At 41.0% G+C, this 26215-nt stretch overlaps 1 protein-coding gene across 1 annotated transcript; it reads left to right on the top strand.

Moving 5' to 3' along the window:
- Nucleotides 1-1344: 1344 nt before the first annotated feature.
- PYROXD1 (pyridine nucleotide-disulphide oxidoreductase domain 1) lies at nt 1345-20156 on the top strand. The gene is made up of 12 exons (XM_075717400.1): nt 1345-1425; nt 5810-5890; nt 8111-8230; nt 9654-9782; nt 11618-11691; nt 12659-12819; nt 13813-13913; nt 15184-15313; nt 16228-16340; nt 18548-18670; nt 18983-19120; nt 19659-20156. Exons 1-12 carry the CDS (start codon nt 1345-1347, stop codon nt 19905-19907), a joined length of 1500 nt encoding a protein of 499 aa, XP_075573515.1. The 3' UTR covers nt 19908-20156.
- Nucleotides 20157-26215: the final 6059 nt, after the last annotated feature.

Genomic DNA, 26215 nt, shown 5'->3' on the forward strand with positions numbered 1-26215 from the left:
AGGTAATTTCCAGTGGAATGGGATGTGTTCAGAGAACAGAATTTAGTTTATGACCAAAACGGACAGCAATTGTCTGGGCTGTGAAATTACCTTCAATGCTAGGAAAAAAAGTTACTTCTTAAAAAAAAGACAAAATGAAAGTATTTATAACTAACTGCCATAAGGAAGTGGCTGTGTTGAAGACTGTGATTGATGTCCTGATAGCAACAGGAATGTCTGAAAAGGCATCGACCATAAAATAGCGTTCATTTTCTGTGGTGCACGCCAATTAGTAGTTTTATCTTTATATAGCTTATCCCTTCTTCTAAGGGGGGAAAAAGCATTGAAGGTTAGTTTTAGAATGAAAATAATACAAATATGCTGAAAACTCTAGGGTAAACCAGACTGCAAAAGCTTCAACTCATTTTGAGCAGCTCATATCAAACTATAGGCATTGCTGGGCAGGTTATCCCATGTCAATTTATTTCCTTACTTTGACACACTTCTCATGTTGCAGTACCACACTTCTTATCCAAGTCTCAAAAACGAAGAAGGAAAACAGCAAAGTCATTTTGCTCCAGTGGCCAAAGAGAAAACTGAGGGTTCACCACCACCGAACCCGGGCACGGCTTGGCTACGTCCTTGCTTGACAGCAACAGACACCCGGCGGGGAAGCACCAGGTGCCTCCCTATGGTCACACCTTGTGAAGGGAGGGTTACAGGTAGGGAGAGGAACAACTCAGAGACATCAGCTCCATGTTCATCTTCACACCAGGGTCTAAATTACACTTTTAGCATTGTGTCCAAAACTGGTGGGAGGTGGGGAGACCTCGGGAAAATGCAGTCTCTCACATTTCCGTGTTTCTTTTTCCTGATTTGCGGTGAAGGAATGAAGAAAGGCCTGAATGTAATTTTTTTTTCCCTTCAATTTTTATTATAACTATTTGCTATCTGTTCTCTTTGGTCCCTTGACAAAGTCCATCAAAATCCTCCAGCATTCAGGCCTGCGAAGTTCTCGCCCTGGCAAGGGGCGAAAGTAAACTCCAAATTTAAAAAAAAAAAAAAAAAATTTGGCGGCAAAACCTGTTCTGGGACGGAGTTTCGGGGCGGGTGAGCGCGGGGTGGCTCAGGCCCCCCGCCCCGGCCGTGGCCTGGCCCCGCGGGAGGGGCGCGCCGATAGCGGAGGAAGTTTGGGCGCCACGGCGCGCCGTAGGCGGAGCAGCGCCGCCGCCGCCGCCGCCTTCTTCCGCGCCCTAGCGAGGGCGCGGCGGTGAGAAATCGCCCCCGGTGGGTGAGCGGCGATTTTTTTGTTTGTTTGTTTGTTTCTTATCTTCGTCGCTGGCGTCCTCGGGAGCAGGCGGGGAAATGGCGGCTGCCCCCGGCGTTGCGCGGAGCCGGTTCGTGGTGGTGGGCGGAGGAATCGCGGGGGTTACCTGCGCGGAGAAGGTAAGGGCCGGGGCCCCGCTGCCCGCTTCGCGCATGCGCGGGTCCCCAGCCGCCGGAGACCCCCGGCGCCTCCGGGGGGCGCCATGTTGGCCCCGGGGGCTGTGACCCCGAACGCCAGCCTCGGCCTTCTCTCGGCTCCGGCAGCCGGTGAGGCCGGGCTTGGCCCTTGGGCTCCCGGAGGAGGCTCTGCGGTCCCGTGGCGGTATCGTGACTTCAGCGTGTCCGGGCCTGTAGGCAGGTGATGAGGCGTACGGGCCCTGTGTAACTGCCTGTGCGCCTTGAGCTCGGCAGCCGTACGCCGGGTGGAACCGGCCTGCACGGCTGTTGGACTGCGCAGGTATTTGTGTTTGCTTAGAGGCATAAATGCTTTCGGAGTCAACTTACGAGCTTCTGTAGAAACACTTAATTAGATTTGTATAGTAATTCTATAAATATGCTCATTTATACAGTATATGCATATGCTGTCTTACTCCCCCCCCCCCCCCCCAGGTTTTTACAAATATTTTGTCCCTCTTAAAAAAAAAAGAAACAAAACCAGCCCCGGGGAAGCAGTGTTGTAACATAACAATATTTATCTGTCTAGAAATACTTCTCAAGAAGTTACAACTGTCCTGCAAATAACCTGATAAGGGCCTACAACCGCTTCATAAAAAGAGGATTAAAACTTTGTAACTTCAGAAAGCTGTCATTCTGTATGCTAGTCAAGAGGTCAGAAACTTGAAGGAGCACTGTATGCAGTATTTCTCGTAGCCATAAAGGATTGTACTGCAGCTAGGGTGAAGGCTGCTAATAATGTGCTCCTTTTTATAAAAAATACTGTTCTGGGTTTTTTTTGATCCATGTTTAGGGCTCTACACCTATGGAGATTGTCCAATCTCCTCAGCTTTCCATGAACTTGAGCACTAAAAATAAATTTGTTTCTTGGTTTCAAGGTTTTTGGTGATTTTGAAGTAACAGTAACTGGAGGTAATTTTGAACTTACAATGTGGAATGAAATGAAGTGGATATTAGTTCAGTGGAGAATATTTTATCTGTTAAAACTGCAAAGCAGTATAAAGACTGTGTTCCAGATGCATTTATTCTCTGGTGATGAAATGGTATTATTTCATTTCTGACATATTGCATAAACCACAGGCAAACTAAACTACAAAAAATACTGATATTGTTCTCCATCTGTATGGAATTGGTTTGTTTCTACTATTTATTACTTTGATTTTTTTTTTTTTCCGTTTTATTTGTGGCTAATGTAATATGTGGGCTTTGGTACTACAGACACTTAAATGCTGTATTAGTATGAGTAATCCCTTAAAAGTTGATCAAACTATTCATGTAATTAAGGCTTTTGTGTATCCTTATGTGCTTGCAAGAATAAGATTTTGGTGAATATTTAATATTCCCAGAGACTTTATGTTTTCCTGGAAGTAATTTATAATTGTATCTAATTGCCAGGATCCTGTTTCACAATACAGTTATTTCCAATCTATATTAGATATTAAGATTACAAAACAAAGATGAAAATTTACTGTTTTCCTGAAAATGTTTTCTGCTGTGTTAGTGCCACAGAGTTCAGGCTTTGTTTTCTTCCAGAGCTCACAGAGAGTGCTACTTACTCCTGTAATTCACACATCTTTTCTTATGCTCTTTCCTTTCCCTCACCATTATTGTTTTTCCTGGAAAACCTAAATCAGATTGTTAAGTGATGACAGAGACTTGCCTCTCTTTCTCACCTCTCAGTACGGCCGGAAGCACAGTTAGCAGTGAGTATTAGTGGTCTTCTAGCATACATTTTAATTCACCAAGTCCATTAAAAACAGCGCTGTGTGCTCTGGAAGGATTTCTGTGTCATACATCCATAGCGGGGGGCATGCTTTAAATAAAAGAGGAAGATTAAACACAATTTCTCTCAGTCCTGGTTTTGAGCAAGTACAATTCTGTGGAAGTAGTGGCAATAAACAACTTGTCCATCATTGCATTTTGGGTATGCATTGTATGATGTCTTGTAGTTCAGACTTCTCAGGCAGCTGTCTGAGAACAATCATTGCATCAGGTCTGCCTCAAAAAAATTCACATAGCATTAGTTACTTTTTGAGTACATTTTGGAATATTCAGACAAAATGTCTTAAAAGCTGAATTTTCCTTAAAAGCTTGAGTTAGATTTTTCTGTCACAAAATGTTTCACGTCTTACACGATTTTGGCTTTTTATGCTTATATTGCAACATTTCCTTCTGGATTGTGATGACTTATGCATTTCCATATGCATGGATAAACCTAATATTCTAGCTGGCAGTTTCTAATTTTAGTATTTTAAAAGGTAAAGAAATGCAATAACCTTAATAATACTGAATTAAAGTTTCAAATAACCATTAAATCTTAATAAGAGGGCAGGGGTAAGCATTTGAGCGTGTCTAAGTGATGCAAAGTACATCATATTAGTCTTAAAATTCTGGGTTATGTTGTACATCTGATGATTATTACAGACTCACAAAATGGTTTGGGTTGGGAGGGACCTTTAAGGATCACCTAGTTCCAACTCCTCTGCCATGGGCAGCGATGTCTTCCAGTAGATCAGGTTGCTCAAAGCCCCATCCAGCCTGACCTTGAACAATTCCAATGATGGGGCATCCACTACTTCTCAGAGCAACCTGTTCCAGGGTCTCAGAATTTTGTACTTATACCTAATCTAAATGTACTCTCCTTCAGTTTAAAACTGTTAACCCCTTGTCCTGTCACTACAGGCCCTGGTAAAAAGTCTCTCTCTCTTTCTTGTAAGCTCCCTTTATATATTGGAAGGCCACAGTAAGGTCTCTTCTGGAGCCTTCTCTTCTCCAGGCTAAACAACCCCAAGTCTCTCAGCCTGTCCTCATAGGACAGGTGTTCCATCCCTCTGACTATTGACCGTGGCCCTCCTCTGGACCTGCTCTAACAGGTCCATGTCTGCCTTGTGCTGGGGGCCCCACAGCTGGACACAGTACTCCAGGTGGGGTCCCTCAACCTGCTGGCCTCACGTGTTTTTGTGCAGCCCAGGATATGATTAGGCAAGTGCGTGTTGACAGCCTGTATCTAATTTTTCATCAGCCAGTATTCCCAAGTCCTTCTCTGCAGGGCTGCTCTCAATTGATTCATCCCCCAGTCGGTACTGATACTGTTGATTGCCCCGACCCAGGTGCAGGGCTTCATGACATTCACATGGGCCCACTCCACAAGCGTGTCAGGCTCCCTCTGGATGGCATCCCTTCCCTCTCACTAATCAACTGCACCGCTCAGCTTGGCACTTACTATCTGTAAACTTGCTGAGGGTGCACTCAATCCCACTATCTGTCATTAATAAAGATACTGAACATGATCACGTGCTTTCTGTAGCATTCTGTAGTTTTTCTGGGGCTTATTAGATACAGCTGGGAGCAACTGCTGCAGCACAGTATGTTGCATGCCAACTTCTCTTCCTGTTGTCTGTCAATACGAAGCATACAGCTACAATATGTGTGAAACACATGTTTGGGATTCATGCTATAAAGTGTGGATTACATGAAGTTTTACATAGCCTCATTAAATTAATTTTTATTTGCTGAGGGTGTGACCATGTTAATCTTCCTGAAACTGGGAACAAGGTTTCACCACTTTCACCTTCAGATTGCTGTGTTAGATTGCTCCTGAGGTACAGGAATAAATGCTAGTCCCTTTATAACTCAGTTGTTCATGTACAACATGAAATGTGCTGCTTGGTGGGTTATACAGCTGTTCATCCATAGAATGCTGGTGACAAGGAACCCTGGGTTTTGTCTGTACCTCAGAGATGAGTGGTTTGTATTTGACTGAGCTGATTTATTTTCTGTGGCAGAGCAATGCAGATTTAAAATGGGAACTCTTCACTTTGGCTTGGGGCCTGTAAAAGTCTTGTATTGCTTAGTAGTGCTCTGAAGATGATAATCCATTTATCAGTTTACTAAATAACATTTAAAATAGCTAATAGGAATCAGCATTTCCGCTGTCAAAAAGAAACCTGTGAACAATTAGTCACTGCTATGCAATAAAAAAAGTACATCCAGCAACTGGTTATCTCCAGAAATCACATGATCATAGTGTGTTCTTGCAGTTGGCCTTCAGAATACTGTAAGAATAGTCTTTTGAGTAGTCATTTATACCATGGCTGCAGTTCTTGAAGATATATTTGTGTGTGAATGAATTAAAATCTTGGGTCTCTGAATTCTGTTCATTTCAGTCATTATTCCTCCATAATCTTGAAGTAGTGTTTATCCAATAGGATTCTACAAGAGTAAAGTAATGTAGTAACACATACTACTTTTCACCAGCAATTTTATTGTCTTAAAGTCAAAATTTATTGATGACTGTATTCACTCATCATGATTTCTGTTTCTTTACAAGCTGGCCATGGAATTCCCATCAGAAGACATTTTTTTAATGACAGCTTCTCCAGTTATAAAAGCTGTAACAAATTTCAAACGGGTAAGAGAAACTTAATTTTTCTTATGGTGAGACCTCTTCACAAGTTTGTATGTATACAGATAATTTAGAACCTGATCCTGAAAATGCTTACAATTTTGAACGTGTTTTCACATTAGTGTGAGTGCAGTGGTGTTAGCAGAACTGATGAGATATTTTATAGTGATTCATAGTCATTAGTAATTGGTGAATGTATTCACAACATTTGAGCAAAGGTTTAACTGGGTACTTACATAGTTGAAGTATTTTCTAAGTTACTGAAGCTTTATTTCACTGCTTTGTTAATGGGTATGTTCCATTTTAAGCACTGAAATGGCATCTTTGGAATAAATTACTTAAGAAACTTAGTCTTGCTAGTGGTTCTCATATATAGTAGTATGGTTGAATTTCAGGCAGAAACAGACTTCTGACAAGTAACAAAAAAAGGGATGGCCTTCTGTGAAATTGCCTTCAGCTTCTTCTATACCTCCAGCAGCTGGTGATTCCATGACCTCTTTCCTGCTGGTTTGAAAAAGAAAGTAAAACCCATGCATGAGTTCAGGTTTCTGGCTAGTAGGTTCATTAAGCTAATTTTGCAGGGGTACTCTGAACTTGGAAAGCACTGCTCTTTCCCACTCGGAGGGAACTTTATACTCTACCATAGGACATGGAAAGAGTTGGAGACTGGATTGCATTGACCTCAGGATGCAAAGCTGCCAGCCAGTAAGAAGTTAGGTTTTACCTCTCAGGGAAAGTTAAGGCACCTAGAGCTGGGCTTCCACCTGGCATGTATATTCATGACTCTCTTTCTGAAACATGGTATCTAACAGGTGAGGCATAGCTCATGACAAGTAAAGAAAGACTACTCTGCGTTTTATCTGACAGCCCGGTTTTAACGTAATTCTTCCTGCTGTGTGAATGCCTGATTTAAATCACTACAGGGGAAAATAAAGCATAGAGAGGTTTGAACAGCAGTTCTCTGCATTTAGTGGCTGTAATTGTCTATCAGCATCTCTTCCTTTTCACACTGTGGTTTTTGTCCGGGGCTAATGGGATGCCAGAACATAGCTGAGAGACTGAGAGCTCTGTGTGAGACTGGTAGAGTTACACCCAACTAAATAATATTTTCTGAGTTTGAGAGCACTGACAGTAGCGTCATGAGTATCCAGGAAAGACACTTACACATTGCAGAGGTGCAAAGTCTGTAATTCACATCAGCAGAAGTTTCAGTATCTGAAAAATAAAGTAATAGCTAAACAGTATTTGAAGGCAGCACCTCTAAGTTTTGGACATGAGCATCTTAATTTCTCTCTGAATTGCAAGCATGGTGTGGCTTCTGGTTCCTAGCTGTGTTCCAGACTCTTTGAATGTTCTATAAAGTAGAAGGCCTGGAGGTTCCTATGCAGCTGCTCCCTTCTGGAAGAAACCCCAAATCAACATAACTTACTTGAATGTTTTCCAAGTTCTGGTTTGCCTGTTTGGTTTTGGGTTTCCCCCACCCCTGCCCCGCCAATCTCTGAAATACCAGATAGTGACTACAGATGAGATGCTACCTGAGTAAATGCTCTGAGGTGGTCTTGAATCTGTTTTGCCTAAACACTTGTCTTGCACATCCTGCTTACAAGCTGAACAGCAGTAAGCACTTTTCCTGACATAAGGGCCAGCTATCTGTGACAAGAGGTTTTTGAAGAAAATGTCACCAGATTTTTTTTAAAAATAGAATAAAAATACTTATTCCAGACAAAAGTGTGTTTCCATAGTTCTCTAAGCTATTTTGACCAAATTTTTTTTTTTCATAAAATACCAAGAAGAGGAAGATGCTTGCATGGGGGAACATCATTGAGTTATTTTATCAAAGTTATAACAATCAGAAAAACGGGGTCTTAGCCCTGCATCAGGTAAGTTAAAAAGCAGTGTTGCCAACTCTTAATAGTATAGTCTATATATGGAATAAAACATTATAGCAGTTAGAGCAGCCATCAGGGTTCTCAATTTTTGCTTAATCTCTAGCTTTAGAATTAAAATTTTCTGTGCTACCATAACTCTTTACCAGGAATAGGCATGAAAAGATTCTGTGTATAAAAAGGAACTTCTGGCAGTACCATGGTAACATTTTTTGAGACAGTATGGGCTTTATGTTTTGACTTCTTTACTGGAAATGAACATAACGCATTTTGTTACAAGCTTTAGAAAAAGAGATGAATAAATGATTCATACTTCTAAATACTTATCTTCTGCCTACAGGTCTCCAAAACACTTGAGGAATTTGATGTAGAAGAGCAACCAAGTTCTCTATTAGAAAAACGACATCCCAATATTAAAGTTATACAGTCTGCAGTAAAGCAACTGAAAAGTGATGAACATGTAAGCTAATGTTTTCTCTTTTACATGGTTTTTCAAATTTTTTAAAAAAAAAACCAAACTACGAAAGAGGTGAATATTTTGGGCATGAAATTCTGTTGAACATTCTGGTTATTAAAGTGTTAAGTTACCAAAATTACAAGAAAATACTTACACTATTGTTTAAGTAGAAATATATGTAAGGGATGTAATTGTTGATCAAAAATGACTTGTTAATTAAGAAACTGTATCTTTTAGATTTTCATCTTTGACTCCTTAGAGATACTTCATTGAATACCTGATTGGAGTAGCAGGAAAACCAGTCAATGAAACCGACACTGTATATCAATATAGGTGTCAGAATTTCTGTAACCCTAGATTGGAGGTATCTCTGATTTCCAAATTACTGCTTGTTGCTACAGATACCAAAATATTAACAACTTTATGATAAAAAAGAAGTAATTCCTGAAAGAACCAACATTTCCACCTTTTCTTCTTTTCAGCAGGAAATACATTGCAAGTATGAGCAGCGTACAGCACATACAGATCCTTGTTAGTGTCTGCATCATCTCAACATGTTATTTTTCACTGTAGCATTTATCAGAAACTCACATTCAGATCCAAAACTGGTTTTGCTCATTTTAAGTCACAGAGAGATGATTCCAGTTAGATTATAATTCTACTACTATTCTGAATGGAATTATATTCTTGTATCATTATAATAATGTTGGTTTAGTTTAAGTATGTCTCTGTGAACGTTGATATTTCATGTATATGGATTTGGAGGATCTTTTGCCTCTGTTTTCTGAAAACCTGTAAAAACTCTCTTTGTGCAAAACCACTGTAAACAATTTAGCTTATAGTTTGGTAAACAACAAATAAGGTCATAAAATGTTAAAATTTAAGTATTGATTGTTGTAGAATGATGTGGCTTGTTTAGTGCCTACCCTTCTTCATTATCAAAGAACAGAATTTGCAGTCTTTCTAAACTGTATTCTAGCCTGTGCCTGGTTAAGTTAATGCAGGCCTACTGTTGTTGAAATGTTTTGAATGAGATTCTTTATTGCTAATATATAGTAGTGCATAGGCCTACATCTATTACTGGGGTGGGGAAGACTGTCTCATAGAAGACTGATTCTTTTAGCACAGATAGTGAGTACAGAGTGCCACCAAGTGGTAATCCTTATATTTAATCTTTGAGTGCACTGTGTACACTTTCCATTTTATCCATCATATAATGTCATTTATTTAGGCTTGTAAGTCTGTGGTGAGTGTAATGCAAATAAATGACACACAGTCAATGAGAGTATGAAAGCTTGCTCTTTAAGAAGCCAGTTACAGCTTTTAATATCTGAAAAGTACTATGTCATTCAGGAAAAAAGAAAAAAGAGCTCATGTTCTCTTAGATGTCTCCAATTGTTTTTTCTTTTCTCTTCATTTTTAACAGAAAATTTTCACTGAAGATGGGAAAGAATATATGTATGACAAACTTTGTCTGTGTGCTGGGGCAAAACCGAAATTAATTTTTGAAGGAAACCCGTATGTGTTAGGCATCCGGGATACTGACAGTGCACAGGTAAATGTGTTTTGGACTTACAAATGTGTAGTATATTCTTGCTTCTGCTGCAAAATGCTAAAAATGATTGCAGAGTGAAATGGAGAAATATAGGATGATGTTTGTTATTATATATCCTTAAATAGGAACACTTCCTATTTAGGCAGAGCAATAGCTTTAAAGTGCCATTAAATAAATTAGTTAGTTACTAAATTTATTAAGTTTACAGATAGCTCACAGACAATGTTTCTAACATGATAATCTAGGATAAATGGTATTCTTTTACCCTCCAGGCAGAAGCCAATCTGAAAATATAAACAAGAAGTAGGCACCAGTAGAAACTTCCTTGAGAAGGTGTGGCTGGTACAAAGGGCTGCAGTGAAAAGCTACTGAAGGACACTTTTTTTCTAGTTCTACTGCAGCGTTCTCCGCATTGACTGTAACTGTAACTCTTTTCTGTACAAAGTTGTGGAAAAGCTTTCGCATGAGGAGTGACTCAATAGACTAAAACGTCAGCTTGGAAGTAGAAAGTGAGGTTTCACTGCTATAGGTCTTTAGAATTAGAGGAGGCAGGGTGAAAGTGAACACTGCTTCTCCGTAACATAAAAACTGTAATTCAACAAATGAAGTTTGATGTTGAGAATAAAAAGGGAGTTACTTTTTCAAGCAAACTGAAGTGAAACTGTGAAATTGTTGTTGTTTGTTTTTTATACTAAAACTTTACCTAAGTTTAAAAAAAAGAAAAAAAAAAAGAAGTAGAGGGAAGGAAAAACACATAAAACAGACAGCCCTTGATAAATCTATCTTGTCTAAATTGGAGAGAAAGATGCTACTTGAGTGGCACCAGTGGTGTCTGGAACCTGTGAGGGTGTTCCAGGATAGCATTGTTGTATGCTTGTTGTCTTCTGATGGTCTTCCCTGTGCATCCACTGTTGGCCACTGTGGGAAACAGTAGACTGGGCTATCACTTGTCAAAACTGATGTTCAATCTTGAATGAGACTGAAAATACTTGTTTCTGGTTTTGTTTTTTTTTTTTTAATGGTGACTGTTGCATTCACTAGTCCCCTTTGATATAACTTCAGTATCCTTCTCTGAAGGGATTAAAGGATTGCAGTTTTCATGGTCTTTTACAGTTCAGGTTCTCTGACACAGTTAATCGGGTAAACTGGAAGCCTGGATGAACAGGTTTTCATATAATTGCAGTGGTTGGTCTGATAGTCGTGATTCTTGATTTGTTTGAAAGAAAATACCTGAAGTGATTATATTATGATCTAAAAAAATACTGTCTAGGCTATATTTTTTTTTATTTCTCTCACCACTGAGATGGATTTGGAGACTTGTTTCTTTCTGAAAGTTTTTTGCACAAATAAAATTGGTTCTTTGATTTGCCACAAATTATTTTTTAAATTCCTGATTTTTTGATCAGGGATTTTAAAATTCCTAAATTTCTGTATCTTTGCCTTTTTAATGGCATGCAAATTACTATGAAAGTTATGCAAGTTGTGATAAAACTGGATTAATAGATATCACAATGCTAACGGTCTCCAGGACAGAGAAGAGTCTCCTGGAGTCTATTAAGGGCTCTGTCAAATTGGCTGAGATGTAATTATTTAACTTCTCCTGTCTCAATTTGAGACTTGTAAGGCTGTATCAATAACTTTATCCCTTAATGTTGTAGAACTTAAAACTTTCATCAGCTTCTGTAACAGATCTTAGCATAAGAAAATGTGTATCAGTAGTCTGAGAAAATCAAAATAAGACTAAGAGAGCAAGAAAATACTGAAAAGGATGTAACTGACCAGTATGAGGGAACATATGATCTAAGTTGTAATTGACTCTTTTTTTCTTAATGCAGGCTTTTCAGAAGAGTTTGGCTCAATCTGAGAGAATCGTAGTGGTAGGAAATGGTGGGATTGCACTTGAATTAGTGTACGTAAACAACTAAGTTTTAAAGTTACATATGCAAGTAAAATCTTTAACAATGCTATGTTAAATCTAGTGTGTGTGAGTTTAGGAGAAGTTTGACTTATAAAATTGTAGCTTTTAAAGCATTTAGTAGCAAAATTTGTTAAAATAACTTTCACAGTATAGTGGCGCTTGCTGTCATGTAAAGTTCAGGAAGCTTCAGAAGAAGTTTTGACACGTAGATATCAAGAATATACAGCATTTTTCTGATGTGGCATCAACAGAGATTTCTGTTGAGACTATTAATGGCAATATTTAAGTTATAAAACTTGTCTGACTCTTGGAGACAGAAAATAGGAATAGAGAGGCAGCTTATCTTGCACCCAACGTAATTTAAGTGGATAGAGTTTTTCAAGTGTCTGACCTGACCTTTGTTACAGGTAGGATATTAAACAGTGTGGTCCTGTAGTCTGCTAGATTAGAGATGTAGACGTCTGTATTACAGAGTTACGTGGTCTTGTTTTGTGTTGCAGGGAATCACTTTTTCTCTTTCACTAGATTGTCCTCTGCATGTCTCTACCAGTTCATGTTCCAGGTAGTACGAACAAGATCCAAATGCCTGTTCTTAGCAGTGGGCAGTCTGGAAAAAATACACATTGTTTTTCATTGTGGGGAACAGGAAATACTTAGTATTATCACAGATTTGATCTGCTTCCCCTCACCCCCCGCCCTGGTTTAGTTGAGGTTGTGCTGGTGAGAAAGTATGACCTGTCAACTTAAGAGTTTGGTTTTGGTTTTGTTTTGTTGTTTTAAAAAAATGTGTTCCTTATGTAAACACTTAGAAGCAATAGTGGATTTGATAGGCTTAAAAGTCTTGGATCCCTTATTTCTAGCTTCTGGAATGAAACCTGGCATGCTTCTAGTTGTGTTGCTAAGAGTCAGGTCCCTTTTGGGTAGTCTGTCACTTTATCCACTGTTTAAATGTCCACAGGTATGAAATCCAGGGCTGTGAAGTAATCTGGGCTATCAAAGACAAAGCCATTGGGAACACTTTTTTTGATGCAGGAGCAGCTGAATTTCTCATTCCAAAGCTAACTGCTGAAAACCAAGAGACTCCAATTGAATGTAAAAGAACCAAGTATACAGTGGAAGGTATGGTGGTTTAGTCTCCTAACACTGCAGCAGCAGCATTAATATTAAAGATAGTCCTAAGGTCAGTTAATTTAGCAGGCCATAAATAAGGTTTACTGTTATCATCAAAGGCATTTCCTTCCTCAAAAGTAAAAAAGCAATATAAAAACCCATCCAGAATTGATGTAGACACACGACAGCATCTAATGCGGTTACCTAAAAACTGTTAAAAAGTGTGCTTATCTTTATAGCTGTGCCAAGTTTACATTTCATTTCCTGTATTCCAACTGCTGAAGAACCTGTTCTGTTTTCTGTAATATTTTAATATTCTTCTGAATTACATCAGCATTATGTAGGAAGGAGCTCTCCCGTAGTAAGCCACTGGAGGACCAGATGAAACTTCACAGAATGTTATTACAGATGCAGTGAAACTGCAATCTTAATCACCACAGTTAACTACAACTGCATGAACAAAGATTACATGAACATATATATGGCCAAAATAATAACAAAAAGACATTGGTTCTAGAATTCAGGTTGGAAGAATAAATTGTAAGACAGTCAGCCTAAACATCACAAAATGGCACCCAAGGTTCTTGAAATGTGTCATGTTATGTTAGAATTTGCACTTCTGTGCAACAGAGGGGATGGTGCACATTTGCCAGCAGGCGGACATCAATTTAAATACTAGCATTGATACTAAGCAAGTAAGTCTACCATGAGTCTCCAGAACCCTGGTGCTCTTTGGGGTTGGCCTCCATGAAGGCACCTCACAGTGGCATGGTTGTTTCGGAGATGAGTGAAGTAATGAAAGGCATAAAGTTGAAAGGTGTTAAAAATCCTGTCTTGGAGTTCAATTTGTCTGCAGATTAATGGGTTCTGGGACATTACACATTTTTGTCTTCCCTTCTGGCAACCAGATCGTATTTCTTTTAATTGAGAATCCTTGTTCTGAATTCTGCAGGCAATGTAATATGCACACTAAATCTAATATTTTCTGTCTCTTTCCTTCAGGAAGTGAGGAAAAAGAAAGACCTATAGCAGCATCTGACAAACTGGGTAGTGCCTTAGGCCCCGATTGGCATGAGGGCTTATGCCTTAAAGGGACTAAAGAGGTATGGTCATAATCTTGCTTACACATTTGTTTAAATGTTGCTTTAAGTGGGTAAGGATGACAGAACATGAAATATCACATTTGGGATTATTAGAAAAATAAAAACAAAATGTGCTTGAACAGATTCTCCTGTTCGGTCAGAATTAAACAGGAAAATATGTTAACACAAATAAAGTCATTTTCTGCTTGAAGGAGGAGGTGGCTGATTTGATCCACTGGCATAGTTTTAGCAATTTGCTCTTCAGATTGAAACATAAATGTTGGTTTGCATGTTTCTGTAGGACTTGTGTCAGTCCTAGCTTTAACCAAAAGCAGTGTTTCCTCTATTCTCCTGATTTTAGCTGCCATATGTGCATTTTCTTATGTGAAATGCAAAATCAGTAGTGGACATGAACATTGTGAAGAGTTTCATGTTTGAAGTAAAGTAAAAATCCTCACGTCATAGTTTTTTTATCATGTTTTTATTTATTAATTTCTTAGCTGTTAGGTGTTTGTATCTGTTACACTCATTTGAAAAAAAAAAAAAGGGCCTTTCAAAAGTGATCAGGCATAGATTCCACAGAAGAGGCTTTACAATACCAACTAAAGGATATTTAAGATAATTCAGCAGAATAATTGGTGGTATTTTGGCTGTTGAAGGCTGTGGAAATGTGTTTGCGTAGTGGAGAATAAATCTGTTCAAGGCCTGAATCCACAAAATAGTTTAGAGCAACAGATAACTCTCCAAAATCTGTCTTGAGCTCAGAATAGGAGTAAGTGGTTGAAACATGTGGTGATGGAACAGGATATTTTTTCTTTTTCTTCTTACAGAGTTTAGAACGTAAACTTATTGTTACCAGAATTTAATTCATGGTAGAAAAATTAAGGATTTGAAGTAGTGAAAGATAGAAGAGGTGAACTTACTTTTTTTTTGTTGTTGTTCTGATAAGTTCTGAATGCTCTTCCTGTAAACTCAGGGGAACTTGAGTATGTTTCTGGCATGCCAGCAAAGTCTAAATTGTCACGAAATTTCAAGGAACATCAGATACCTGCTGAAAAAGCAGATAAATTGCCATTTGATATGGTTAGATCTGTGCCAAAAAAGGAAAAAGTGTGGGAACTCAGCTAATGTGTCCTGCTTTAGGATGGGATATATGTTGGTGTTTGTCCCCACCGTGTCCTTCCCCCCCCCCCCCCAGTTTAGTAACATGTCAATTTAGGTGAAGGTATACTCGCTGTTAAAAATATTGTTATTGCTAATCATGCTTACAATTTTGTCGATCTTTCTTTAGTTTTCTCATAAAGTGCATATTGAAATACTATGTGAAGTAAAGAAAATATACTTACAGCAAGAATTTATACAGCTGCAGCGGACTTCTTTGACTTTTCCTAAGGAAGAGAAAAATGTAGAACCAGATGAGGGTAGGTGCCAGTGCTGATTAGAAATAACATTGAAGGTAAAACAGTGCTGGAGCATGTTTGATCTTGTTTGCTGTTTTAGAGCAAATACAGATTTGGGAAAAAAAAGTCCTTTATAAATGAAATGGAGCTTTAGCAATTTATAGTAGTTGAGAATTTGATTTATGGGTTACAACTGAATTACAAAGTGTTATGGGTCAGACCCTTTTTCCAAAAAATCATCTAAATCCTGAACGCAGAACGTTCCCTCCTTGTGACAGTCCAGTAAAATCATATATTAACAGTGGAGTTAAAATGGAAGAAAAAACCCAAAAAAACATTTAGTGTCAAAACTGATGTAATCCTTCAAAGAAAGTAGAAGAAAATATCACTTGTTTCATGAATAACTCTATAAATTCCACTGAATGAAAATCAATATTTAAAATACTATTTTAATAGCCAGTTACTTTCAGCATAAGGTTCTAGGACGTCAAATCTCTGATGTTTATTTTGCTTTTGAGGCATTTCCTGTGCATCTTTAAATTTAAATGTAAAAGAATATCTAGCAATTGCATACTTCAGAGAACATCCCGTGGGTCGGAAGCAGTGGCAGGACACAGTATTTCCCCCCTGCAAATGAGGGCTTTGATTTAGGAATATTCCAGAGAAGGTTAATAGTCGGACTTGGAGGTAAGCTCCAAAATCTCATTTTTCTAGTCCTGAGTGAAGGTAAGAAATGTTATAGGTAGTCTCTGGGGTTTGGGCTGGGGGGGCGCAGGGGGGGGTGTTATATCCCTCCCACATCCCCCCCAATCAATTAGATATCTCAAAAAAAATTTTTTTTTTTTCCTTTTTATCTCATGTCTTATAATAAGACATCATTAATAAAATAACTTCTGTTGGTTACATTCTCAGGGCAAAATTTTCCCCTTTTTCAGTGCTATGGCCTGTATATGTGGAATTAACTAATGGAAAAATTTATGGATGTGATTTCATTGTCAGTGCAACTGGAGTTGTGCCAAATGTTAAACCATTTCTTGATGGCAATAATGTAAGTATACTGATTTCTTTTGAAGTTTAAGCTGTGTGTGTTTTAAGTAAGGTGAAATAAGCTCTTTCAGCTGGTTTATGCTTCTGACATGAAACACTGATTGATAAAGGTTTTGAATGTTGTACCTGCCTTATTTTGAAATGCTGTATGCTCATATTGGAAATACCCAACATGATAAAAATTCATTTCATTACCATTCTTGGCTTACTATTTTGCTTCTCATGATATGTACTGATACACAGTATATATACAATATACACTGTTAAGATTAAGGCTATACAAAGAGAAAAATATTTGTATAATTTATTAATGTGGCAAAAATTTAGAATAATTTTTGTGTTAACTCTGCACCATACTCTTATCTTACAAATCTTAAAATTTTCTCTGGGGAAGAAAGCAGTTATTTCCAATAATTTTCCTTTAGGAAACTGAGCTATAAAGGTGCTCATATTCATCAAGGGAAGTCACACTTTGAATCAGCATCTCAGCGCGGATGATGATTATGGAGTTCATAGCTGTCGTGTGAATTTTTAGGCCTTATCATTCTGTCTCCACGTTAGGTGTCTGGTTTAACCCTGGCCGGCAGCTCAGCACCAGACAGCTGCTCGCTCCCTTCTCCAGTGGGATGAGGGAGAAAGAAGGGTAAAAGTGAGAAGACTCGTGGGCTGAGACAGACAATTTAAGGAAAGTAAAAGCCGCCTGCGCAAGCGAAGCAAATTGAGGAATTGATTCACTGCTTCCCATCAGCAGGGAGGTGTTTAGTCATTTCCAGGAAAGCAGGGCTTCATCACATGTAACGGTTACTTGGGAGGACAAGCGCCATAATTATGAATGTCCCCCCTTCCTCATTCTATTGCAGAGCACAACATCGCATGGCTTGGGGGTACCCCTTTGGCCAGTTGGGGTCAGCTGTCCCGGCTGTGTCCCCTCCCAACTTCTTCTGCACCCCCAGCCTACTCGCTGGTGGAGTGGGGTGAGAGGCAGAAAAGGCCTTGACTCTGTCTAGGCACTGCTCAGTAATAACAAAAACATCCCTGTCTTATCAACACATGTTTCCAGCACAAATCCAAAACTCCATACTAGCTACTGTGAAGAAAATTAACTCCATCCCAGCCAAAACCAGTATGTTAGGGTATTTGGTGTTTTGCAGTTCCTTCTGATAAGGAAGTGAAATGCTGTCCTCTGAATAAAGCAGAAGAAAATTATGAAAACATACATCTGATGTTGAGCCATGAAATATTTCAAGGCCTACGTTACAAAATTAGATTAGGAATTAGGTATTTGCAACAGTATTTTCTGGCCTTGGCAAAAATACAAAATGAACTCTTTTAAGACTTGGTGTCCCTGTAATGTACATAGTGTGACTTGAAATTTGGCAAGCTGTATTACTTCCCTGCTTAGGTATCAGTAATAATATTCTAAAAACTTACGCTCTGTTCTAGTAATAATGCTTAATGCTTTGTATCTTACCATGGGAAATCTTGCTGCTCTAGATAGTCTCATGTTAAATAATTTTATTTAGTATGTAATGTTATTCTAAGCTTTTTTTAAATACGTAGTTTGGGATATTTTAAAGGATATGTGAAGGTCACTTGTAAAATGCAACACTGATCTGTTCTTAAACCTGGTGAGAAAAGAATGCAGAGTATGCTAGGAAATTCTGCTTTTGTAGGCTAAACTTGTCTTTGCTTATTTGAAGGGTTCTAGGTTTGATAAAATTCAGGATAAATTCTGCGGGAGGCAGGGTTGCATTTTAATGTGGGGAAGTAATACTTTCATATGTGGACGGTTTTGAAAAATACTTCATTATGGCGTTCTGGGGGATCTGTTTTCTTCCCTTGAAGATGAAGGAGTCTTGAGATTGTGATGTTTGAACACCATGTTTCTCTTGTGGCTATCAGCCTTTTCTAATTGAGTCAGATTAGATGGGAGAATGAATAGCCATACATTGTTTACACTGAATGACCTTTTTCTCTGTTGCTGCATGGCATCCAGAAGAGCATCTTGCTGGGTTCCCATAGTATTTATTCATATAATCTTCTGTCTTCAAATGGTTTGATTAAGCAGAATAGTGAATTTACTGAAATTTTTTGAAGGAGTCTGCCATTAAAAAGTAACAAATGAGATGACTGCTTAACATGGATGAAGTTTAATTTCTTATTTTAAATGATTATTTTTCTTATTGCTGATCTGTGCAAATACTTTAGTTTGCTGTAGGTGAAGATGGAGGTCTTAAAGTAGATAAACACATGCATACGTCCCTGCCAGATATATATGCAGCTGGAGATATCTGCACGGCGGCGTGGGAACCTAGTCCAGTGTGGCATCAGGTAAATCAAGTCATATGATTGCGTGCTCAGCAGCAGCCTGATTAGGCAAAGTAAATTGCAAAGTAAATCACACACTGTTACACAGATGAGAGAAAAGAAAGTTTAATGGAAGCGGAAACCAGTGAACAAGTAGATAATCCTGGGTGTGTTGATGACAGATGATTTTATCTATGCGGCTGAAAGCCAAGCTATTCAGCCTTTCTGGATACAGTGAAAATATGTAGTATGCGTTGATGAGAACAGCCAGTGTCACTCATTGCACAATGACATGTATCTGTGTTTTTAAATCTTTTTCATTCTTTTTTTTTGTAGATGAGACTGTGGACTCAAGCTAGGCAGATGGGATGGTATGCAGCAAAATGCATGGCAGCAGATACTTTAGGGGAATCTATTGATATGGATTTCAGCTTTGAACTATTTGCTCATGTTACAAAATTTTTCAATTACAAGGTAAAGTAAATACAGTCTAATAGTCTTAAACCACTGAGTAACACGCACGTTGCTTGCTTATATTCACTTGCCAACGCTGAGCAGGTGCTTTAATACTGACAAAACAGTTTTCTGTATATAATTAATCTTAGTTTAGATTTTCTCCATTCATACTAACTTGGAATGCTGAAACTGAAGAGGGTAAAGATACTTACAGATACATTACAAATTTTAATTGGTGAATGACAACTGATCTGCTTTGCATCTTTATATCTTCCATTTCATTAAGTTTCTGTTCATGGATAAATTCAACACAGTTCAGCATGGTAACCAGTTCATTATTGGGTTCTATGTATGTATGTTGTTGTATGTATGGTGTTTCAAGGTGAAGATTTTTAATTCCATTGTGGGTTTGAAAGCAAATGAAGGGGGGAGGTTCCCTAGGGACAAATATTTCCCTGTTTACATCAGTCTTTTGAAACTTAGAACTGTTACCAGCAGAAATACTAAAAGGCACTGCAGTGATCTTAGGAGTGCTTTTTCTTTTTCTTCCTGTTAGGTGGTGGTTTTGGGAAAATACAACGCTCAAGGCTTGGGTTTAGACCATGAACTGATGCTGAGATGTACCAAGGGACAAGAGTATGTTAAAGTAGTGATGCAGAATGGCCGAATGATGGGAGCTGTGCTGATTGGTGAAACGGACTTGGAAGAAACCTTTGAAAACTTAATTTTAAATCAAATGGATCTTTCAGCCTATGGTGAAGATTTGTTGAATCCAGATATTGATATAGAAGATTATTTTGATTGAACAAAACCCCATTTCCATTTTGTATAGTTTTGACACAGAGTAGTACGGCTTATGAAACTGTTTCTTTAGGATTACCAGAAGTGAGGGATAAATGCAATTCCTTATTAAGACCTTGTCAAAATACTGAGCAGCAAATTAAATGAATCTGTGTAGAAAAGCAACAACAAAATCAAGTCAGTTAGTGTTGGCAAGAGTTTTCGTCTAGATTAGATGAGCATATGAGAACAGGGCTGTAACAGTCTTAAAATGCGGGCTTCGCTGTGCTGTTAAGATAGCACTGCATTCACTTGAATGCGAGGTAGCCTTCACTTTTAAAATGAATAAAACATGTTCAATCCTGTGCCTGCCTTGTAGGTCCCTTCTTCCCCAAACCACACATAATTCACCTGCCGTGGTTACCAGAGGCGCGCTGCCATGCACATTCCTCGTCTCACCCTGGTGAGCCGGGGTGCCTTGATGTGGTGGTGCTGCCGCCTTGCCTGCCTAAAGCCATGTCTGACAGTGTGAGTATTGGCTAGGGTGAGAAAGCCCCTGCTTCCTAAAACCGCTTGCTCAGGTGAAAGTTTACAAGGCAGTCACGCAGTGTGCTGCCATCCCACTAGCACCCTGCCGCTGCTCAGACCTGCCAGTACTTGCCGCAGGTTTCAAGGCTCCTGTTCCAGCTAATGGCACCGTCTCTGTCGAGCTGACTTTAGGTGAACAGAGACATCTTTAGGGTACAGGGCACTTGGAGCTCTCGCTGCCTAGAATGTGGTCTGCAGATATATGCCAAGATGGATGCTTTATTCCCCGCGCCCCCCCCCCCCCCCCCAAGTTTATTTCCAAAATACATTTATTTTCTACTTAGCGAAGTACAGACCACAAAAACTTTGAACAATGAAGCCAGGATGAGATGTCAGTTGGGAGCAGCTTTTTTACTGCTTGTCATTTCCGCTGTTGAGGTATCATGGTGGATATGCAGCGGTCTTCCCTGGCAAGAACCTGTGGAGCAGGCTGCTGGATCCAGACTGTGTGGTAGATGGTACTGGATGCCATTTTGAATGCGAGTCCTGTATCCCGATGGGATTCGTAATAGACAACTATTACAGTCACTTAATGAAAACATTCATGGGGACTATGTGTCTTGGCTACTTTCTGCCCTCTCCTCATTTCCACTGTCATGCAGTTTGGTTCCAGGAAGGAATTTCTGCAGGTACTGAACTCCAATTTGACTTGTGGTAACTAGTGACAAAATACCTACTATTGAGTTGCAAACAGGGGTTTAAGCTGTTTGTTTTCATTCATAGCTAGCTCCCTGGCTCTATGTTTAGTTATGCAACATGCACTTTTGTCCTGGTTTCGGCTGGGATAGAGTTAATTTTCTTCCTAACAGCAGGCATAGTGCTGTGTTTTGGATTTAGTAGGAGAAGAATGTTGATAACATGCTGATGTTTGTAGTTGTTGCTGAGTACTGCTTATGCTAGTCAAGGACTTTTTCAGCTTCCCATGCTCTGCCAGGCGCACAAGAAACTGGGAGGGGGCACAGCCAGAATAGTTGATCCAAACTGACCAAAGGGCTATTCCATACCATATGATGTCATGCTCAGTATAGAAACTGGGGGGGGGTTGGCCGGGGAGCAGCGATCGCTGCTCGGGAACTGTCTGGGTATCGGTCGGCAGGTGGTGAGCAATTGCATTGTGCATCACTTGCTTCGTGTATCATTATTATTATTATCATTATTATACTGTTACTATTAGCATTACTATTTTACTTTATTTCAATTATTAAACTGTTCTTATCTCAGCCCAGGAGTGTTTCTCACTCTTACTCCTCCAATTCTCTCCCCCATCCCATCGGGGTAGGGGGAGTGAGCGAGCGGCTGCGTGGTGCTTAGTTGCTGGCTGGGGCTAAACCACGACAGTCCTTTTTGGCGCCCAACGTGGGGCTTGAGATAACAACAGATTAATCAGAGTGTATTAAGGAGTCTGTTAACAGTTGCCGGTCACGATATTAGTTCTTCTGATCTGCACCATGTTCTTTTTTTTGCAGCACGCGTTAAAGCTTGCTGTCAGTTTGTGTAGTGTGCTATGCTCTGCAGTGATTCATGATCTTTTGCTTGGGAGGCTCCTTATCAAAACCCTGACCTTGAGCATTCTTTGGTATTTGGGTTTCATACAGAAGTCACTACTGTACTTCGGGTACTACCTCATAGAGAGAGTTAGCAATTATACTTCTTACTCTGAGAGGCTTGTTGTGGAGGAAATACAGAATGGCACCTTTGCTGCTTTCTTCTATGATGTTTCCTCCTTCATTACAACAACTTTCCTGTATCTTGAACACCCCTGGGCAGTTAAGATACTTCTATTGATAATTCTTGGGAATGTTGTTTCCATTTTGATAAAGGTCAGTAAGCAGTTTAAAAATACCATCCAGAGATCTACCCCAAGGCTGGATAGTTATGAGTGGCAGGGTGTGTGGGATCGTATGCGCAAGTACCTAGGGCAGTGGGGACCTCCAGTGTTTTGGAACTTCACCCCTGAACAAGTGCAGAATCCTGAAAAATTAGTAAAGTATTTGGAAGAAGTATGTTGTCACCCTGGTAGCTCCAGAGAGACACAAATCATTGCAACATGCTGGGGACTGGCCCATGCCTATCGAGCCGTAGTCAACGCTAATCAGTACCCTCAAAAGAAAGAGAAGGTCTCTGGATCTGATAACAAAACAACAAGCACTGTGGCTACTCAAACCCCCACTACAGGCCCTGCGGCTACTCCAACCCCCACTACAGGCCTTGCAGCTACTCAAACCCCTGCCCCAGGCACTGTGGCTACTCCAGCCACAGCCATGAGCACTGCGGCTACTCAAACCCCAGTGACAGACACTGTGGCTAAACCAGAGAACCAACCTGCGCCGGTATCAGTTGCCCCTATACAGAAGAAAAAATACACGAGGAAATCAGTTCGTTTAGTAAGGGATGAAGATGAACCAGGGCCATCACGAGAACCAGAGGAGGAAGAACCCATAAATGAGATGGTGACCACCCGATCCCTATCCCTGAGTGAGCTGCGAGATATGCGAAAAGATTTTGGTCGTCATCCAGGCGAGCACATCATCACCTGGCTGCTCCGATGCTGGGATAACGGGGCCAGTAGCCTGGATTTAGAGGGTAGGGAAGCCAAGCAGCTGGGATCCCTTTCCAGGGAAGGGGGCATTGACAAAGCAATTGGAAAAGGGGCAAAACCGCTCAGCCTCTGGAGGCGACTTCTGTCAAGCGTGAAGGAAAGGTATCCCTTCAAGGAGGATGTTTTATACCGCCCAAGCAAATGGACCACCGTAGAGAAAGGTATCCAGTACCTGAGGGAATTAGGCGTGCTGGAGGTGATTTACAGTGACCTGAATGATGAGCGGTTAACCAAAGACCCAGATGAAGTCAGGTGCACACAATCCATGTGGCGGAAGGTGGTACGGAGCGCACCAGCATCGTATTCCAACTCGTTGGCAATACTAGCCTGGAAAGACGACGAGGCACCAACGGTGGATGAAGTGGCTAGACAACTCCGGGACTACGAAGAAAAGCTCTCTTCCTCCCTACGGGCCTGTGTCTCGGCTGTGGAAAAACTGTCTGAAAAAATATGCCAAGAGTTCCAACAACTCAGAGAGGATCTGTCCTACTCCCCACCTGCACGGACCAGTGTCTCAGCCATTAGGAGTCAACGTCCCTATGCTCAAGAGAGAGGATATAGAGGATACACACCACGGGGCACCCTGTGGTTTTACCTGCGTGATTATGGAGAGGACTTGAGAAAGTGGGATGGAAAACCCACCTCAACCTTAGAGGCACGGGTGCGTGAATTGCAAGGAAAAACTATTAGAAAAGGCGGTTCTCCCAGGAAAATTGCAGCTCCAGTTTCCAGTGAGCAGTTCCCAAGACAGAGTAAGAGGGCTAATTTTACTTCCGACCTTGATCAGGGAACTTTTGATTCACATTTACAGGAAGTGAACAACGAATACTGTGACCAGTGTTAGAGGGGCCCTGCCTCCAGCCAGGTGGAGGAAAGGGACAACTGGGTTTACTGGACTGTGTGGATTCGATGGCCTGGAACGTCAGACCCACAGGAGTATAAGGCTCTAGTGGACACTGGTGCACAGTGCACGCTAATGCCATCAAACTATAGAGGGGCAGAACCCATTTGTATTTCTGGAGTGACAGGGGGATCCCAACAGCTCACTGTACTGGAAGCTGAAGTGAGCCTAACTGGGAATGAGTGGCAAAAGCACCCCATTGTGACTGGCCCAGATGCTCCGTGCATCCTTGGCATAGACTACCTCAGGAGAGGGTATTTCAAGGACCCAAAAGGGTACCGGTGGGCTTTTGGTATAGCTGCTTTGGAGACAGAGGAAATTAAACAGTTGTCCACCTTGCCCGGTCTCTCAGAGGACCCTTCAATTGTAGGGTTGCTGAAGGTTGAGGAACAACAGGTGCCGATCGCTACCACAACTGTGCACAGGCGGCAATATCGCACCAACCGAGACTCCCTGATTCCCATCCATAACCTGATTCGTCGACTGGAGAGCCAGGGAGTGATCAGCAAGACTCGCTCACCCTTTAACAGTCCCATATGGCCAGTGCGAAAGTCTAATGGGGAGTGGAGACTAACAGTGGACTATCGTGGCCTGAACGAAGTTACACCGCCGCTGAGTGCTGCCGTGCCAGACATGCTAGAACTTCAATATGAACTGGAGTCAAAGGCAGCTAAGTGGTATGCCACAATTGATATTGCTAATGCATTTTTCTCCATCCCTTTGGCAGCAGAGTGCAGACCCCAGTTTGCTTTTACCTGGAGGGGTGTTCAGTACACCTGGAACCGACTGCCCCAGGGGTGGAAGCACAGCCCCACCATTTGCCATGGACTGATCCAGACAGCACTGGAACAGGGTGAAGCTCCAGAACATCTGCAGTACATTGATGACATCATTGTGTGGGGCAATACAGCAGAAGAAGTTTTTGAGAAGGGAAAGAAAATAGTCCAAATCCTTCTGAAGGCTGGTTTTGCCATAAAACAGAGTAAGGTCAAGGGACCTGCACAGGAGATCCAGTTTTTAGGAATAAAATGGCAAGATGGACGTCGTCAGATCCCAATGGATGTGATCAACAAAATAACAGCTATGTCCCCACCAACCAGCAAAAAGGAAACACAAGCTTTCTTAGGCGTTGTGGGGTTTTGGAGAATGCATATTCCAAATTACAGCCAGATCGTAAGCCCTCTCTATCAAGTGACCCGGAAGAAGAACGAATTCAAATGGGGCCCTGAGCAACAACAAGCCTTTGAACAAATTAAACGTGAGATAGTTCATGCAGTAGCCCTTGGGCCAGTCCGGGCAGGGCAGGATATTAAAAATGTGCTCTACACCGCAGCCGGGGAGAATGGCCCTACCTGGAGCCTCTGGCAGAAAGCACCAGGGGAGACTCGAGGTCGACCCCTAGGGTTTTGGAGTCGGGGATACAGAGGATCCGAAGCCCGCTATACTCCAACTGAGAAAGAGATACTGGCAGCATATGAAGGGGTTCGAGCTGCTTCAGAAGTGGTTGGTACTGAAGCACAGCTCCTGCTGGCACCCCGACTGCCGGTGTTGGGCTGGATGTTCAAAGGGAGGGTCCCCTCTACACATCATGCAACTGATGCTACATGGAGTAAGTGGGTTGCATTGATCACACAACGGGCTCGAATAGGAAACCCCAGTCGCCCAGGAATCCTGGAAGTGATCATGGACTGGCCAGAAGGAAAAAACCTTAGAATATCACCAGAGGAGGAGGTGACACGTGCTGAAGAGGCCCCACTGTATAATAAATTGCCAGAAAATGAAAAGCAATATGCCCTGTTCACTGATGGGTCCTGTCGTCTCGTGGGAAAGCATCGGAGGTGGAAAGCTGCTGTATGGAGTCCTATACGACAAGTCGCAGAAACTGCTGAAGGAGAAGGGGAGTCGAGTCAGTTTGCAGAGGTAAAAGCCATCCAGCTGGCTTTAGATATTGCTGAAAGAGAAAAGTGGCCAGTCCTTTATCTCTATACTGACTCATGGATGGTGGCAAATGCCCTGTGGGGGTGGCTGCAGCAATGGAAGCAGAGCAACTGGCAGCGCAGAGGCAAACCAATCTGGGCTGCCGCATTGTGGCAAGATATTGCTGCCCGGGTAGAGAACCTGGTTGTAAAAGTTCGTCATGTAGATGCTCATGTACCTAAGAGTCGGGCCACTGAAGAACATCAAAACAACCAGCAAGTAGATCAGGCTGCTAAGATTGAAGTGGCTCAGGTGGATTTGGACTGGC

The sequence above is a fragment of the Pelecanus crispus genome, chromosome 1, assembly GCF_030463565.1.
Source record: "Pelecanus crispus isolate bPelCri1 chromosome 1, bPelCri1.pri, whole genome shotgun sequence".
NCBI classification, from domain to species: Eukaryota; Metazoa; Chordata; class Aves; order Pelecaniformes; family Pelecanidae; genus Pelecanus; species Pelecanus crispus.

Excerpts from the sequence above, each read along its gene's own strand:
- PYROXD1 (XM_075717400.1), top strand. The coding sequence starts at position 1,345 with ATGGCGGCTGCCCCCGGCGTTGCGCGGAGCCGGTTCGTGGTGGTGGGC. Across the intron at positions 1,426-5,809 it reads GGGTTACCTGCGCGGAGAAG|CTGGCCATGGAATTCCCATC; the intron begins GTAAGGGCCGGG and ends TTTCTTTACAAG. Across the intron at positions 11,692-12,658 it reads GGGATTGCACTTGAATTAGT|GTATGAAATCCAGGGCTGTG; the intron begins GTACGTAAACAA and ends AAATGTCCACAG.